Source organism: Cotesia glomerata, linkage group LG2 (assembly GCF_020080835.1).
Source record: "Cotesia glomerata isolate CgM1 linkage group LG2, MPM_Cglom_v2.3, whole genome shotgun sequence".
Lineage (NCBI taxonomy): Eukaryota > Metazoa > Arthropoda > Insecta > Hymenoptera > Braconidae > Cotesia > Cotesia glomerata.
This window is the reverse complement of record NC_058159.1, coordinates 3585676-3605799: the sequence shown is the minus strand read 5'-3', so window position 1 is coordinate 3605799 and position 20124 is coordinate 3585676. Positions and strand designations below refer to the sequence as shown.

The window sequence follows — 20124 nt, the reverse complement described above, 5'->3', positions numbered from 1 at the left end:
TTATATTGGAGAGAGTTGTATTTTTAGAGAGCGAGGGTTTTTTATTCTAGTTCAGTTTGTTTAATTGTTAGTCCTAGACACACTTTTGCTGTTCCAACTGTCATTGTATTTTTTAAGGAGAAGAAATCAATTATTATTCAGATAATTTTTATTATTATGCTGTTGCATTATTAATATATTAAAAAAAAATTAATAATTATGACAAAAAGTGAGTCAAAAAATTCTTTTCATTATTATTACACTGATAGAAGGATTTGTTTATAGTTAAAAATATTTGTTAATATTTAACAAATCATTTATTAGAGACCACTTTTTAGTCCTTAACAAAATATTTCTTAGTATTTAAAAGATTTATTAATATTTAATAAATGAATATCTGATTTATTAAATACAAACAAATCATTTTAAATACTAAGAAATATTTGTTTGATACTAAAAATGGTCTCTAATAAATGATTTGTTAACTATTAACAAATATTTTTAATACAAATAAATCCTTCTATCAGTGTATCTATATTATTAAGAGAATAAGCAAAAATTTGTGGCCAGTGTATTTATTCATTCTTTGATTAAAAGTATTTAGGCTGCATTCGAAAATGCTCTATTTCTAGATACATAATAAAGAAATGACCTTGTATCTCGTGAAATATTGACATTTTTAAAGATATAAGCTCATCTCGATGTTGCACTCATCGAGACCTTTCATTTGAATACCCACATCAATTTTTCATATATTTTATATATTTATATATATGAATATATGGAAAATATATAAAAATACATGTGGGTACTCAAATGAAAGCTCTTGATGAGTATAACATCGGGATGAGCTTATATCTTTAAAGATATCAATAGTTAAGAAAGTACAAGACATTTTAACAAATATCTTGTGAATTATTGACATTTTTAAAGATATAAGCTCACTCCGACATTACAGTCATCGAGACCTTTCATTTGAATACCCACATCAATTTTTCATATATTTTATATATTTATATATATGAATATATGAAAAATATATGAAAATGCATGTGGGTATTCAAATGAAAGCTCTTGATGAGTATAACATCGGGCTGAGCTTATATCTTTAAAAACGTCAATAGTTAAAAAAGTACATTGCAATTTAACAAAAGTCATTATTTAATAAATCAAAATTTTACTTATTTATAGTTCACAAATCACGGCAGTCAGACAGTAACTGCAAGGTTGCTAGTTAGTATTAATTTCATAAAAATAAATCTTTAAAAAAAATATAAAATGCAAATTTTTTTGCTAATTTTTTCTTACGGAATAATAATAAAAATTTTCTGAACAATTTGAAAATAATCATAACTTTAAAAAAAAATTTTTCTTCCAATCCTTTAAATACAAAAATATAAAAATTTTTTTAAAAATTATTTTTGTATAGAAATTTTATTATTGTTATTATTATCATAGTAATATTAAAAAAAAAAATAAATTTTATATTATTAAAATAAATTAACAAATAAGAAAATATGTTGCAGTCAAACAATAATTTATTTTACACATTGAAGCGTATTTACAGATTTATATTTATAATAACTAAGTATGTACATTATTTTTTAAAATTATTTACATTAATTTTTAATAAATTTTTTATTAACACTAATCAGCTAAGATTCGTTTTGTTAGATAATTTATAATATTTTTCTTAATTTTTTTTATAATACAAAAAGATAATGTCGTGGCGAGGACTACGCGACCTCCAAGTCTGAACTGTCAGTGTCCTCGTGCTGACCATTGAGACTAAGGTGACCAGGAACTCGGATTGCATTTACACTGTCGTCACTTCGCTGTCGTTGCTCCAGTTGGAGCTTTCTTAGACGTTCCTGCTCCTCGCGTTTTTGCTTTCGCCACTTCGCTCGACGGTTTTTGAACCACACCTGAAAGTAAAAAAAAATTTTTTTTGAGTATAAAATTAGCAGTGAACATATTATAAAAAATTTTTTCCGAGAAAATAATACTAATAATAAATATTATGTTTAAGTTATTATTTTTCATAAAATAATCTTAAAACTAAAACCATAAAATTTGTTATCGGACAAAAACCTGTCAAAGAATTATGAAAACAATAGATGTTAATATAAACTCTAATTTACTCAGCTTGTTTACAACCATAAACTTGGATTATCACATTTCCACTTTCCGAAAATCTAAGAATAAGAAAATAAAAGATAAAAATAATAAACGAACATTTTAAATCAAATTCATCCACTGAGTTATCTAACCACATTGTTTACATAAAAAGCAATCTCCTTTATTCTATTTAATTTAGTAATTCTCGGCAAACAGCGCGAGGCGCGAGTGGAGGCAGGTGTACCCGTACCCGCTTTCCTCAGGTATATATTATTTTTATTTTAGAATTTTACCTTAACTTATTTTTCAAGAGGATTTAATACGGCTATGTGGGTGGTCAAGCTGCTACAATTTTATTTATTCTAAGGTAAAAGCCCCAATATATGATCATGTACCAGTATATGATCACTCCATGTATTTGTATATCTATATTCACAAATATAGGTATACAAATACATGGATTGATCATATACTGGTACATGATCATATATTGGGGCTTTTACCTTATATAAAAATTTTACTCTACTCTTGAATTTACGAACCGATTCACTTTATATAAAAATATCAACTCACATTTGTCCCTTTGCCAAAAGACGCATCAAAGAACTTAATCTCTCTTCAATTTTATTATCATTATTTTTTATTATTAAATAATAATAAATATTTATAAATTTAATTAAATAATTTTAATTAAGAAAAATTTTATATTAATTATATGAAAGTTATTTTTTAAAATATTATTATGATAATAACAATAATTAAATTTTTCAACAATTTTTTTTTTAAATATCAATTTTTATATTTTTTAAAATAAAAAAAAATTTTTTTCCAATAAAAAATTGACTTAAAAATTTTTGTTTTTTATTTTTTCTAAATAATTTTTATTATTCAAAATAGAAAAAAAAAATTTTTTTAATAGAAAATTGACTTAAAATTTTTTTTTTTTTAGTTTTTTTTATTATTACTATTTTTGAAATAAATTTAAAGGAAGATCTTGATTTAAGATTGACAATTGGAAAAAACTGAAAGCGAATAGGTGTTTTCCATGCGATATATTCTCATACAAGGGGTGTGTTGTTGATGCTTATGAAAAGCAACCGCGCCCTTCTCGTGAATCGTTCGAGCGCGGTGAAACGAAATCACTGAGTTAAGCCGCAGAGGGTCTAAAAAAGATCCATCGGAGTTTTTTTTCTTCAGCGAGAAAAATTTTAAATTTTACTGCCGCTCAATATTATAAAAATTACCTAAAACTTGCATAAATTTAAAATAATTACTCTAAAGCCGGATTACCTCAACTTGCATAATTAATTCAAAAAATTAAATAAAAATCTATCTCGCGAACAATCAAACTATTTTTTCCTCAAATTTATCCTCACGCTTAATTATAATAACACCGTAATACTATTAGCTTCAAATATTATAATTAATCCTGCAACGCCGACTATAATTATGTGAATTATAAATTATGAGCGCAGTTTTTAATCTTGTGTACATTTAATTTAATGAGATTTCGACATTAACACACACCATCGGCTAATCCACGGTTGAAACTACAACTCTACTGTATAAAAAAAAAGTATTGTTTCTCAATAAAATAAAAAGATACTTTTGAGAGAAATTGTCCACGAGTAGAGTTCCGTTTGCAGAGCGAAACCCGATACGCGGAGGGTCCAAACAAAAAACCAATTTGTCAGTTAAAACTCCTAGACAAAGAAAAAGTCTCGATTTGTCGAGGGGTAGGATGGGAGAAGGGTCTACTTTAGGTTTCTCGAGTACGAGGGATAAGAATTGTTTGAGTAGGAATTATTTATTGGCCAAAGACTGAAGAAGAACTTGATCGACTTTGCATTAAATCCAAACTTTGAACTTTTTATTTCTTATCAATAAATAAACAGATCAATTGCCATTGATTTAAAAATTTTTCAACTTATATGTCCTAATATGGCCAAATCTGTGCATATATAATTTTTTATATCACCTTATAGGTCTTAATATGGCCTGATATGAAAATTATTAAGAACAAGATATTATCAGGTCATATCAGAAATTTGTATATGATGATATCAGACCATATATGATCAGATAAGGATATATATATATAGTCATATAAAGACATATATATCTTGATACATCGTAATATGGCTTGATATGATCATTTATGTTCTAATATTACCATATATGACCAGATATATCTAAATTTAAATCATTTTTGTCTCAAGAAAATATATATGGGCATATAAAAATATATTAAGCTTGATATGGTTATATATGGCCTTTTCAAAAATTTATATATGCACATGTCAGATTATATATAAAGATAAAAAATTTATTTACGGAATACAATAAACTTTTTCTATTTATTATTAACTCAAGGAAAGAAACTAAATTTTTTAATATTAATATTATTTATTTTTTAATAGACAGAAAAAAAAATTTACTTTAATCAAGTAAATAATTTTGAAGAATTTCATCTTTTTAATTTGAGTCGAAAAATTCTTAAACTAAGAAAATTTTTCTTGGTTTAAGTAAATTTTATTTAATTCAAGGATTTTTCGTCTTTATTCAAAACAATGAAACTCTTCAAAATTATTTTCTTGGTTCAAGAATTTTTCTCTTGATTCAAGTTAATTTTTTTTTTGTGTACAATTTAATTATTCTTCAATAATTTTTTTTATCAATTTGCAATTTATAAATTTTTAATTTTAACATATTTATCTTTTTTAAATAGATTTCTAAAAATTTCGGAATAAAACCCTTAAATTATTAGTCTCTTTTTTTGATTTAATAATATAAATTTAAATTAAGAGCTGAGAGTCTTAACTATAATTTTTTTTTTTCTTAAATTAAAATGAAAAATAAAAAAAATTAAACTTACTTCAATCCTTTCTTCCTTGAGGTCGACCTGTAGCGCGAGTTGTTCTCTCAGCAAAACATCGGGATAATGAGTCTTATCAAAAGTAGCCTCCAACTGCTCTAATTGCTCCTCTGTAAAAATAGTCCGATGCCTGCGTTTCCTCTTGGTCATTGGACCAACCCCAGGACCGTTCGGGTTCATCTGATAGGGATGCGTAGCGTGGTAAAACGCCGGTTGGCTGTGCAACGACACCCCCGCGGCCGCCATCGCCGCTACATATCCACTCGGGTAAAGTCCTGGATACGCTGCAGCTATAAATAAATAAATTAATAAATAAATAATTGATATATTAGTATGATGAATGATGAATGATAAGTAAGAACTTTGACAATTTATTTCTTCCTCGTGAATTTTTTTTCTTAATACTTCTCGCTTCTAATTCGAAATGACGTTCATTGACGCGTTAAAATTCGCTATACTGGAAAAAAAAGTGAATAAAATCCAAAGTAGTACCTACGCTATATAGTATAAAGTAAGTAAAAATGCGCCTTTACGCTTTTCCGAGTCTGAAAAGATTCTCAGAGCGACGCCCGACCGGGGATTTGCATGAAATATTTTTTTCCCCACGTTCTTAAGGATTAGACCAATCCCACAGGACCAATCTTTGCTTTTGTGAAAAATTTTATCCAACAGATCCAGTCTCAGACTTGGTAATAGTTAAAAGTATTTATTTATTTATTTATTTAATAAAACTTCTTATCTAACGCTTTGAGACAATGAATTTAAAATAATATCAAAACATTAATAATTGAATATTATATTTATTTATTGTTGAAAAATTTGAAAATTTTTTTCAGTAACTTTAATATTTTTTTTTACTAACAAAATTTTATTGTTTTAATCTCAATTATTTGAGCATATAATAAATATTTTTTTTGGTTCATTTTATTTAACAATAAATTAATGATATAATGACAATCAACTAAAAACCTTAGATTAAAAATTTTTTTTTAATTGTAATGTTCATCATTGATAAAGGTAGACTTTATTTTTTTGTTTTTTTTTTATTTTTTCTTTGACCTTTAATAATTTATTAATTATTATTATTAAAGGTAGACTTTATTTTTTAAAGTATTAATAATTATTTAATAATAATAAAGAAATTATTTATTAAAGGTAGATTTTAAAAATTTATTCAATTATATTATACTTTTTAATAATTATCAATATTCATGATTTTAATTTAATAATTGAAGCGAAAAAAAAATGGAGGATAATTTTATGTTAATTATATCAAATTAATTTTTTAAAAATATAATAATAATAATAATAATAATAAAATTAAGATTGATAAGAAGTATAAAAAATTGATTATTATTATTAATTTTTTTTAAAGTAAAAAAAAATTAGCAACAAAATTAACATTTTACATTTATCTTTAAAAATTTATTTTCACTCTGCTAAAAAAAAAAAATAAAAACAAAAATACCTAAAAAATCAGCGGGTGTAAAAGCAAGATGATGAAGCTGTTGCTGAAGAGGATGCAAAGCCCTTGGCGGCGAACCGACGGCGTCAGAATTATTTTGCCCACCAATTCCAGAGCTCGTGCTCGTGGAATTGCCTCCCGTAGGTCTGGGTGCCAAAATACTGTCAATAGTAAACAACGAAGTGGGAGAAGTCAACGCGGAAGACGAGCTAGGCCTCGAAGAAGACGTGATGATTTCTCGTTGTCGATATCGCGTTTCTTCGCTCATCGGACTGGTCCTCAAAAATCCTCGATCTCGCTCGCGGTTAAAGTGCTCTTTTTGCGTGAATTGCTCAAGCGTTTTTAACTTCTGCTGGACACTTTCCGGGGAGTAACTGTATAGGAACCGCTGGTGGTTCAAAATGTTTATATTCGTCGCGGAAATTCCTGGCGCGTCGTGCAGTGGCGAGGATGGTTCGGTCATTGGGGATCTAGATCGCGGCGAGTCACCAGCGTATGAACTTTCCACCATTATAATTGCAATTTTTTATTTTTATTTTATTTATTTTATTGTTATTATTAATATAATAATAATAATAATAATTTTTTATCACTTTTTGAACACAAACTTTTTTATTTTATTTAAAAATTATTTAAAATAAATATTATTTTTTTAATATAATAAAACACTGCACTGATTTTCAAGTAGTTTAATTCCCATTACTTAGAAAAAAATATAATTTAAATTATAAATAAAAAAATTTTACAATCAAGCATTTGTGAGTACAAAAGTCCCGACGCTGTCAACATCCGGAGTGATAGTAAAATAGTACAGATGACGGAGGGCCCACCGGCGAGTGACCAAACGGTAATATTTATCGTATAGAGATCGAGGATGTTGAGGCTGAGAGAGAACAGACCAGAGAACAGCCTTGATTTTACGGCAACCCCCACAATGATGCGCCAACTCAGGGGTGAGTACCCCGGAGAACAAGCGGGCGTGCTTTTTTAGGGCCACGCCCAGCGAGATGCGCCAGACCGCGAGTTCTCTGATATATATCACGATCACATAATACCAAATTGTATATATATATACGTAAATATCATAGTAACCAAACGGATAGGATCCGAACCTCAACCTCTTACTCTGGCATGCTCTAGCTGCTTTATTTGTGATCTGATTTTAATCGATAGCTTATAATTTATCATATCTAATGATAATTATAATTATCATGGACTTTCATTTGATTGAGAAGAATTTTTAGTTTTTAAGAAGTTACAATGCCAATTTTTTTTTTCATTGTTGTACATTTTAATTGTAATAATTATTCTTTGGGTTTTAGAGTAAATTTGTGTTTAAATGAATTTTTGTAGAATTTATAAAAAGTTGTTTGTTATTTTTTTTAATTTATTTAAAAAATTTGGGAGACTCGAGAGATTAAGTCGGGACCAATAGAAGGTAATTTTAAAAACCTGGTTGTTTTGAAAGAAGAAGAAAAGTTTTAGAAAGAAGAAACTTCTTTTGGTTTAAGATAATTTTTACTTAGATTGACAAAAAAATTATTAGAGAAAAATTTTTAAACCAAGAAATTTTTCTTGGCTTCGGTAAATTTTACTTATTTAAAAAACTTTTTGGTTTTATTCATTAAGATGATATTTTTCAATATTTTTGGTGTTGGTACCTTTTTTTCCCTTTTTTTTCAAGATCAAAAATTAGGAATGTAAAAGACCAAAACAATCATATACACTGATAGAAGGATTTATTTGTATTAAAAAAATATTTGTTAATAGTTAACAAATCATTTATTAGAGACCATTTTTTAGTATCAAACAAATATTTCTTAGTATTTAAAATGATTTTTTTGTATTTAATAAATCAGATATTCATTTATTAAATATTAATAAATCTTTTTAAATACTAAGAAATATTTGTTAAGGACTAAAAAGTGGTCTCTAATAAATGATTTGTTAAATATTAACAAATATTTTTAACTATAAACAAATCCTTCTATCAGTGTATATTTAACTTTTTATTCTATAATTTATCAATATTGTAATTTTGTGTTTCAATCTTAAATTTTACGGACAAACAAACTTGAAAAATTGAAATTTATAGTACAATTTATAGAACCTTAGTCAAATGAAAAAATTACATATAAAAAATTGAATTTTTAAAAATTTTGTAAGAAATAAATTAAAAAACTAAGATATTAAATAGTTATGATATTATTTACCAATAATTTTATTTTAAATTGTAACTTTTTCAACTTTTGCTCAGAGTTTCTCTCATACATTACACACAAAAAACAAATTTCTTGCGCCAAGAAAGTTTTAAGTAAAACGAAAGTTATTTTGGAGTAAGAAAAAATTTTCTTAGTTCAAGAAAATTTTCTTGGCTCAAAAAACATTGACTTCATTCGAGAAATTTTCAACCTTTCCTAATATTTTCTTGAACCAAAAAAATTTACACTCCAGTCAAGAATTTTTTTTTTCAGTGTAGAACATAAGTTGTAATTTTTATCCTTTTTTTTTGACTTACAATTCAAAGTATTTTTATTTTTTAACTGTTATAATCGTCAAAAACATTTATTTATTGGTGTGTAAACTACTAATTTTTTAGGTTGATTTTTAAAGTAAATAATAATATATTTATTTTTTGTAACTGAGAAAAAATTTTTCCAAATTACTTAAAAAAATCATCATTAATACTTCGTTAAAAAAAAACATCATATTAAAGAATAAAAGTACACTAGTAATATATATTTAACAATCCAGCCTCGGGGAATTATATCCAAACATCAATATAGGATTTGCGTCTCTGCAAGCTCAATTCTCCTTACATATGTATTATATTATTATATACACCAAAAGTAAAATCTGAATAACAACAATAATCTGTAATACAAGTAACTGTTCCTTTATTTACATTTCTATTTTTCCCAGAAAATTAATACAAATAAAATAAACATGAACGAGGCCCCAAAAATAATTCGCGGTCCCAATCCTCGCGTATCCTTAATCCTAATCCCTCTGACATCGATCCAGCTTTTTTCCATATGTCAGTCGAGTCGATTATCCACCAGCAGAGTCTATAAATAATGAATAACGATAAACCTGATTAGTAAAAATAAAAAATTAATCGGGAAGGTTGTTAGTAGCATCAGCCATGGAGTTTCCGGAGTAAAAAGACTGATCAGATGTCCTCGTCGCGATTTAACGCACTGTCAAGCTTAAGAGAGCTAATATGCACGATATACGATTGTAAGAAAACCCCCGTGCAAACACAAATCTGTAATACGGCTCGGGACAGGGACAGAAATAGGGATAGGAGCGATTAACGCCTGGATTAGGATCAACAGCGCGCGCTCCAGATTTTCACGATCAGTATTATAATGCCTTGAGGTCCTGCCTTGTTGTACCATGTGAATCTTGTACACATGCTCATCAAACGATCCTCCATTCTCTTTTATTACTCTCATACTGATACGTACATGTATATAGGGGTAAATAGATGTTGTTGTACACATTGAAGGGTACCTGGCCTTTTTACAGAGATTGAAACTCTCCCCATTGGATCACAAACCGTTCTCCATTATCCATTATCGTCCTATAGGATATATACCGACTAGTGTGTAGCATATATACCCCAAACTAGTCCTCAGCTTCTACTCGCTTCTCATTTACGCTTATCCCTTCGCATTACATTAATACCTATTACCAACTGCCTCATTTTTATTTTAATAATATCAAGACCATTTTATACTTGTCATTTTTTATTTTATTATTATTAAAAGAAAATTATTTTTTTTAAATGTCAATTTTTTTTTTAATTTCCCGTTTAGAAATTTATTATTAAGAAAATAAGAAAATTTATTTCCAGGATAGTCATATGATAAAATCGGTTTTTTTAGTGAAATTTAAAAGGTCTTGACTTGAATTTGTACTTTTTCAAGGTTTCATTTTATTCTCACCGATAGTCAATTTATTATGATAAGCATTTGGGCTGCATTTGAAAATACTCTATCTCTAGATACATAATTAAGAAATTAACTTGTATCTTGTGAACTATTAATATTTTTAAAGATATAAGCTCATCCCGATGTTACACTCATCAAGACCTTTCATTTGAGTACCCACATCAATTTTTTATATATTTTATATATTTATGTATATGAATATATGAAAAATATATAAAAATGCATGTGGGTACTCAAATGAAAGCTTTTGATGAGTGTAACATCGGGATGAGCTTATATCTTTAAAAACGTCAATAGTTAATAAAGTACAGGTGATTTTAACAAATATCTTGTGAACTATTGACATTTTTAAAGAAATAAGCTCAGCCCGACATTACAATCATCGGGACCTTTCATTTGAGTACCCACATCAATTTTTTATATATTTATGTATATTATATATATGTTTATATGAAAAATATATCAAAATGCATGTTGGTACTCAAATGAAAGCTCTTGATGATAGTAATATCGAGGTGAGCTTATATCTTTAAAAACGTCAATATTTAAGAAAGTACAGTGCAATTTAACAAAAGTCATTATTTTATAAAGCAAAATTTTTTTTACATCATCACGGTAGTCACATAGTGACTGCAAGATTGCTAGTTGTTATTAAAAGTGTAATTTAATTGAAGAAGTTGTGAGTAATCAATATTATATATTATATAAAATAAAAAGTTCCTAAAAGTCAGAGACTAATATTTAAAAAATAAATAAATTTATACATGAGCAAGCCTATTGACCAAAAGATAGGAAAAATAAAAAATCACGAAAGAGTAAAATTGACAGGATCTGTTGGTGGCTTTCGCGGCCGGTCTCCTTGTAGTTAAACCTAATCTCCGCTTATTCAAAACTTACTTAAATGCATGCATGTAAGTACTTAAGAGTAGGTAAATAAGGCAAAAAGGCGTACCCAGTCACGTGTAACGCCGACTAATAACTCACAGCTTTGTGCATCTTTGAAATAATCGACTCTCTTTCTCCCGCCCGAGATATTATTATTATTATTATATATCTCAACTAAAATCTCAAGTATCCCGCGGCTCGATTCAATATCCACTTACCACGCGGCTTTAACGTCAAAAAACACTTTTTCATTGTCCTTTATTAATATAATGTGTTCTCAATTGCCGGAAAATTGCCGCTTTTTAACAAGTGAGTTATTTAAAATTTTTTAAATTCATTTTTTCTAATTTTTTTCAAATTTTCTGCTAAAATAAAAAAAAATTTTTTTTATTCTTAACTTTAATTTAATACTAAAATTTTCTTATCAAAATATCTAAAAGTAATTTTCATCGCCAATTATTAAAAATAATTTCCTATTCAAATTTTTTTAATTAATTTGTTATTAAAATAAAAAAAATGAACTTATTACTAAAATTAAAAATTGAATTTTTTACTAAAATTTTAAAAATATTTTTTCTTCTTACAAAAACTCAAAAATTATTTTATTATTTTCCATTATATAAAACTTAAAAAAAATTAATATTAATTCTTGATATATTTTCAAAATATGTATCTCACGCTCAACAAATCCGAAATTTATTGTCTACCTTTTTTTCCAAGTCATCAAATACTCCCAAAATAAACATGTTGATTAAATCAATTAACAAAAAAAAAAATACAAATACAAATACAAAATCTAAGCCCAGAATAATAACCACCTAAACTCCAGAAAAAAAAAGAATAAAATATCTCGATTATCTGAGAGGTCAATATTTGTCTTTTTAAAAACTTCAAAGTGCTCCGCACCTTTTATTATCCATTATTCTTATTCCCCAATTTCCTATATTATGAATATAAAATAACCCAGAGCAAATGAATTTTTGTTAAATTAATTATACTCGAACAGAATAATTGTTATTTAAAATTAAAAATTAAAACAATAATTAATTTAATTTCAATATTATTAATTGTTACGCCATGAATTATTTTGTGAGAATTATACGAGCGTGAAAGTTGCTGAACCGATCGTTGGATATGTAATTTATTATTTTATTTATATATATGTGCAATCGAAACGTTATACGCTGTACGTTGTTTGTTATTGGATGCTTTGTACAGGATAATTACTCCAATAATTACATCATAGTGACAGTCTCAGTCCAATCGTAAATACGCAGTATATTGCGAATTGGGAATTGCGTTTCGCGTGCAAAGCGTCTCTCTGTACAGTGGTATATATATATATATATATATATATATATATATATATATATATATATATATATATGAGAGGGATGAAGCGAAAGAGGACAGCGATAGAGGACACAGATCGCGATTCACGCGTTTTAGACCGTTACGCCAATTAATTTTCCATAATTGGAAGCGTGAGCGACATGTCCGTCGGACAATCGGCGATCCTCGCTGTGGCTGGTCCATGTATTTTTGTTGCACCCTCATTCATCACCGCGAGTGGTGAGCACAGAGTATAGAGAGTGCACATTTTATAACAATGCGATATGAGCTCGGAGGGTTACCCGCGGAACTCGTTAGCGGCGGTCGCGTATTTTCGCTGAAAACCAATTAACTGTTTTCGTCTCTAGGCTTTATCTATACATCATATATTCACTCTATCTGTCATCGATGTATTTGTGAGTTTTTTATAGTATTGTTTTTTGGGCAACGCTCGCCGACGGCATCAAAATCTTGGTCGAAAAAAACGTTATAGTTTTCTGCAAAATTGTTTAATAGTAAACTAGTTTTTTTTTTCTTTTTTTTTTTTTTAACGAGCGGTAATAAGTTTTTTTTTTTATTTTGACAATTTTTAGTTTAATTTTTTAATTTGTGTTTTTTCATTGAAAATTTTAATTCAAATTTTTTAATTTATGTTTTTTCATTGAAAATTTTAGTTAAAATTTTTTAATTTCTATTTTTTCATTGAAAATTTTAGTTCAAATTTTTTTATTAAAAAGTTTACACTGATAGAAATATTTACTAGTTTACTAAATTTACATTAAAAAATTTCCAAGAATTTTTTAAAAATTATTCAAGAAATTTATTGATATAAAATTTTTGGTGATATCCCTTAATAATAATATCCAGAATTTTTCTTAAAAATAATACACTTTTTCTTTAATTATTCATTAATAAATAAAATATTAAATTAAAAAAAAAATTAACTTTATTCAACACAAAAAATTTTGCGTTCAAAATTTTTAAAGTAATTTTAATCAATTCAATTTTTATCAGTAATTTAGTATTCATAAAAAATTGAAAATAAATTCTTTAATGCTTGATATTAAAAAAATAAATAATAAATATTTTTTTAAAAAATCGCAGTAAGCGATAATATTTTTTTGTAACAACAAAAAAAGCAGAAAATGCGACATTAATATCAATTACTAAAGTTTATAATATAAATACTTAATAACTAAGTATTTCTAACAAGATAAATATAACATTATCATTGATATTCTCGAGTGTTGAGTCTAGTCTTGAGTTGAGCGTCGCATCGTCTACTGACTGTGACTACTTACCTCGCTTTGGGGCTGAGTCCAGGTTTGATGTTTATTTACTCAACCGATTTACGGATGGGATTTTCATGTCTCAAATGTCGGATTACTGTTTTTCTACAGAGATGATAATTAATAAGAAAAACAGTAGGGTTTTTACTTTATTGGAAATTAATGTCTAAAATTTATTAACATTTTTATTATTATTATCATCTTCTTGTCTATAACTTTGCACACTTATCAAGGATCAATGACAATATTATAATTTGATAAGTTTGTCTCATTATCCTGACTAGAATTTTCAGGATTTCCGGTTTTAAAAATTAAAAAAGATTATATTTTATAAAAGTAAAATACACGCTTTAATAAAAAACGAAACTAATAAGTAGAAAATAATTTTCAATGAGTTTAAAATAATAATAGATTGATTAACAAAATAATTTATTTTATCGTAAAAAAAGAAGAATAATTGCTGTAAATGATTTATTGACAGAAATTGGTTAAAGTATTGGTAAAGAGTCATTATAAAAATATATAAAAAAACACCCCACGTTTTTTTTTACAATAAAATTAATTACTCTATTATTATTTTAAAGTAATTGAAAATAACTTTCTACTTTTTAGATTGGATTTTTATTTTTAATTTTTTAAACTATTTTCAATTTTTGTTTTTATAATAACAAAATAAGAGTTAGAGAAGAGAAAGTTTGAAATACTTAATCGATTTTTTTTATTCCTGCAATCCGGAGATTATTCTATTACAAGGAGTGTAAACAAAAGTGTGGTCTATTCAGGGGCGAGAGAAGGACGGAGAACGCAAAGAGCTAAAATTGCGGATTGCGGATGAATGAAGGATAGGGAATTCTCCTATACTATATCCGCACTCGATCTTGTTTAGTTTGAAAATACGTCATTGTTTCAGTACGATAAAAAATTCACCGCTCGGGTAATTACACTTGGGATCGATTCCCGCCTACGGCTCCTTCCACTGGGTTACTGACTTAGGGCCGACCTTTCTGTCTATTAATAAAATAAAAAATAAAACGATGAAAGATTTAAATAATTAAATAGTTTTCATCGATAAAAAATCTGATTATATATATATATATATATATATATATATATATATATATATATATATATATATATATTTATAACAAAATTAAAAGTTGGTTAACAGAGAAAAAATCTTAAACAAAAATTATTTTAAAGTGGACCATTTTTAATTAAGCATAAAAATTTAATAAAGAAAGAAAAAGAATTTTTCTTCTTAATTAAAAACAATTAAATTTTTTTAAGTAAAAATTATTTTTTCACTTTCATAAAGTTAATTTTTTTTTTTTTAATTTTTTATTGCATAAAAATAAATTATTTTTATGTAAATATAAATTATGACTTTTCTTTTTATTTTTATTTATTAATTAGTTATAAATATTAAAAATTTATATATTATATTTTTTTTATTATGAATATAAAAAATGTATTCTTAAATAATAATAGTTCAATTATCTATATTATTAAGAGAGTAAACAAAATTTTGTAGCCAGTGTATCTATCCCTTCAGTACCCACGTTCTTTTTAGTGTCTCACTTGCACTGCAGCGACATCCTATAAGTTGAATGTTGTTGCGTGAGTAAAATTCTCATAGCGAGGGTACTGAAGGCTTATATGATAAAATGGGTTTTTATGGTTAAATTTAGTATCATTAGAAAGGTCTTGACTTGAAGTTGTTCTTTTTCGAGGTTTCATATTATTTTTACCAATAGTCAATTTATGATGATAAGTATTTAGGCTGCATTCGAAAATGCTCTGTCTTTAGATACATAATTAAGAAATGACCTTGTATCTTGTGAACTATTGACATTTTTAAAGATATAAGCTCATCCCGATGTTACACTCATCAAGACCTTTCGTTTAAGTACCCACATCAATTTTTCATATATTTTATATATTTATATACATGTATATATGAAAAATATATCAAAATGCATGTGAGTACTCAAATAAAAGCTCATGATGAGTGTAACATCAGGATTAGCTTACATCTTTAAAAATATCAATAATTAAGAAATGATTTTATATCTTGAGATCTCTTGACATTTTTAAAGATATAAGCTCATTCCAAGATTACACTCATCGAGACCTTTCATTTAAGTACATACATCAATTTTTCATATATTTTATATATTTATATATATATGTATATATGAAAAATATATGAAAATGCATGTGGGTACTCAAATGAAAGCTCTTGATGAATATAACATCGAAATGAGCCTATATCTCTAAAAATGTCAATAGTTAAGAAAGTACAGAGCATTTTAACAAATATCTTGTGAACTATTGACATTTTTAAAGATATAAGCTCATCCCGATGTTACACTCATCAAGACCTTTCGTTTAAGTACCCACATCAATTTTTCATACATTTTATATATTTATATACATGTATATATGAAAAATATATCAAAATGTATGTGGGTACTCAAATAAAAGCTCATGATGAGTGTAACATCAGGATGAGCTTACATCTTTAAAAATATCAATAATTGATTTTATATCTTGAGATCTCTTGACATTTTTAAAGATATAAGCTCATTCCAAGATTACACTCATCGAGACCTTTCATTTGAGTACCCACATCAATTTTTCATATATTTTGTATATTTATATATATATGTATGTATGAAAAATATATGAAAATGCATGTGGGTACTCAAATGAAAGCTCTTGATGAATATAACATCGAGATGAGCCTATATCTCTAAAAATGTCAATAGTTAAGAAAGTACAGAGCATTTTAACAAATATCTTGTGAACTATTGACATTTTTAAAGATATAAGCTCATCCCGATGTTACACTCATCAAGACCTTTCGTTTAAGTACCCACATCAATTTTTCATATATTTTATATATTTATATACATGTATATATGAAAAATATATCAAAATGCATGTGGGTACTCAAATAAAAGCTCATGATGAGTGTAACATCAGGATGAGCTTACATCTTTAAAAATATCAATAATTAAGAAATGATTTTATATCTTGAGATCTCTTGACATTTTTAAAGATATAAGCTCATTCCAAGATTACACTCATCGAGACCTTTCATTTGAGTACCCACATCAATTTTTCATATATTTTATATATTTATATATATATGTATATATGAAAAATATATAAAAAATGCATGTGGGTACTCAAATGAAAGCTCTTGATGAGTGTAATATCGGGATGAGCTTATGTCTTTAAAAATGTCAATAGTTAAAAAAGTACAGTGCAATTTAACAAAATTCATTATTCAATAAATCAAAATTTTATTTATTTATAGTTCACAAGTCACAGCAGTCACACAGTGACTGGAAGGTTGCTAGTTTGACATTAAAATTTTTGTATTAAATTTTCATTTCAAAAGAATAAATAATAAAAATTTGCAAAAGTCTTTCCGGCCATAATAGCGGGTAAACTCTTTAAGAACAAAATAAAATAGCTTAACTAAAAAAAAAATTTCAACTGAAGCCCGTGATAAAAAATCTATTAAAGTAATAACCTGATCTGTAAAATTAAAAAGATTTTTAATAGTTTTCTCTCCTGAGCAAGATCCGAGCTGTTTGCCTTTTATTAAACTCTTGTTAAACGCTGGCTTCCATTGTCCAGACAATTGAATCGGCAAAACAGCGGAGATAATGCCGGATTCTTAGCCCACGAGCTCTCTCCTTTCTGTGTAGCCCTGCAAGAATAAGTTGAGTAAAAGTAGAGAAAGATATCCATCCCTTGGAAGAAAAAAACCCTCTGTGGTTTCTTCCCTTCTCCATTGTGTCTAATTTTTTTCATCCGTCCCGAAATGGACACCGTGTAATCGTCCCTTTATTCGGTCTCTTACCTGCGATAATACCAGCTCCATGTGTACCATAGATCCATCCTATCCGTATTCGAAGCACTCGTGGCTGATTCCAAACATCCAACCATACCAATTGAATTCTTAAGTCTAATTCTTAATATAATATAATATAATACTGAGGTGGTCTTTTCCACGCACTCTTATGCCTCCCATCCTTTACTTTTTGATTCCTCTCATCTATACATACATTCATACATTTATATATATATCACAAAGTATAGTAGCCAATGAAAATATTTATACATTTAAGAATAGACCTCCTCCCACGGCGGATTCACTAAAACGATCTTTATTGTTATCGGCAATAGATACTCTCTTTACTTAAATATAAAAATATTTTTCCTTTTACATTTGTAACATATATAATACCACTGGGAAAATATATATGTATAAGTATCCAAGGAAGATTAACGCATGAATGACAGCTTTTCAATAGATAAATTCAGCAAGATTAAATTATTCATCTCAGTAAATTTTATTCCAACTCTTTATTTTCAATATTCACATCAATACTCAAAAATAAATGCATTGTAGTTTTATTTTTTTTGAAGTAACATTAATTATATACAAAACTATATATTTATCAAAGGCAACTATTTGTTATTTAAATATTTATAAAAATTCAGTTATATTTTTAATAGTAAGCTCATATTTTTTTTTTAAATTCATAAAAATTACAATTTAAATTTTGATTCAGTTCAAAATAACTTTCTTATATTTGGCTATTTTTAATATATTGTTCTATTAGATTTTTTACATTTATTTGTTTTTATTGACTAGTAGTGATAACTAATGAATAAATACAAAGATAAAATAAACGAGATTACTATTAATTTTATTTTTTTTCAAATGATGCTGGCTTAAAATACTAATTTGGAATTAATTATTATTGAATAAAAAAAGTAAGTAACAATATTTAATCCATCGAGAACACACGGGGTCCAGTAGACCCCAGGCGAACTTTGAGGCAATTTTAAATTTAGAAGGAGGTTTATAAATGAGATTTAATCTCATTTACGATTGATTTCATTAATATTCCTGAAGATATTTCTATTTTTTTATTTTAATAATTATACTGAAGAGTTTTATGACAAAAAACTAAATCTTTTTATATTATTTTGCATGTTTAAAGGTTTTGTTCTCATTTTAAGTGACTGACTGAAATTCGTAATTTCAAACTTCATCAAATATTGATTTTTTTCCTTAAAAATATCGTTTTCCGAATAAAATGGCGTCGGCTTTTTTCGAAATCGTAAAAATCAAAATTTCTACGACTTTTTTTATAAAAAAAGTTCAATTTTGTAAGTTTTTTTTTTTTAATGATTTTTCAGTATTTTTAAATTATAAATTAAAAATAACTATTAAGATATTTAGAGGGAATTTTATATTAAAGTTTGGTGCCAATTATAAGTCAATACATCACATAGAAAATGAATTAGAATTGTTTTGCTGAGTGGGGTCCTCAACGTAATTTTTTCGACGTGTGTCCTCAACGGGTTAAGATTTGATAATTAATTTTAAACTACTCCTGATCACTCAAAGGCATTATAACACTAATTTATAGACTGTAATTCGTATAAAAATACTTAAGTTTAACCATGACAGGTTCTAAAATCTTAGCGGTGATAATTTTACTTTCTGATTTTTATTTTTGAATTAACTTATAAACTTTCGTAGTATAGATTTTTAAAAAATGAGGTATAATATTTTTTTTTTTATTGGAGTCTTGTTTAAAAGCTCAAGAGCTTTGATATCAGAATTTAAAAATCCTGGATTTTTTTTAAGTATCTGTCTTTGAGCGATTCAATTAAACCTACACTTAATAATTATTAAAGTAATGTTATTGGTTAACAATTATTAACTTGTAAAATTTTTGTTTGTAAAAGTCAATTGAATATAAGAAAAGTATTCCAAAAATTTAATAATTATTTTTTTAGTAAAAATTAGTAAAAAAAATTTGAAAATTTTTATTTGACAAAAACCGCTAAACAAGGATGCGGTAAAAATGCTTAATTTCAATGCTAATTTTCAATTTTTAAAAACAGTCTGTAGTCGCGATATCAATCTTTATATTTTAACTTACCGGCTAAATTCGTTCGTTAAACTAAATAATGAATGTAAAAATAAATTGGGGGTACTCTGACATATTCGTATTTAAAAAAAAGATGTTAAAATTGTAACAAATAATAATTATAAAATATTTGTATTTTTATGAAATTTTCATCATTTTTAAATATATTTAATTGAAAATTTTATTATTAAAATTGATTTTAATAATTAAAAATAATCAATTTAATTAATTATTAAAAATTCACAAGAACGTTGACAAATAC

General features: G+C 26.4%; 1 protein-coding gene across 1 annotated transcript; it reads right to left on the bottom strand.

Annotated features, from left to right (window-relative positions):
- Nucleotides 1–1562: 1562 nt before the first annotated feature.
- On the bottom strand, nt 1563–6988 carry LOC123259770 (homeobox protein goosecoid). Its single transcript, XM_044720455.1, has 3 exons — nt 6441–6988; nt 4973–5262; nt 1563–1904 (listed from the first exon to the last, which is right to left on the bottom strand). The coding sequence occupies exons 1-3, from the start codon at nt 6946–6948 to the stop codon at nt 1716–1718; spliced, it is 987 nt and encodes a 328-aa protein (XP_044576390.1). The 5' UTR covers nt 6949–6988; the 3' UTR covers nt 1563–1715.
- Between the last annotated feature and the right edge of the window lie 13136 nt (nt 6989–20124).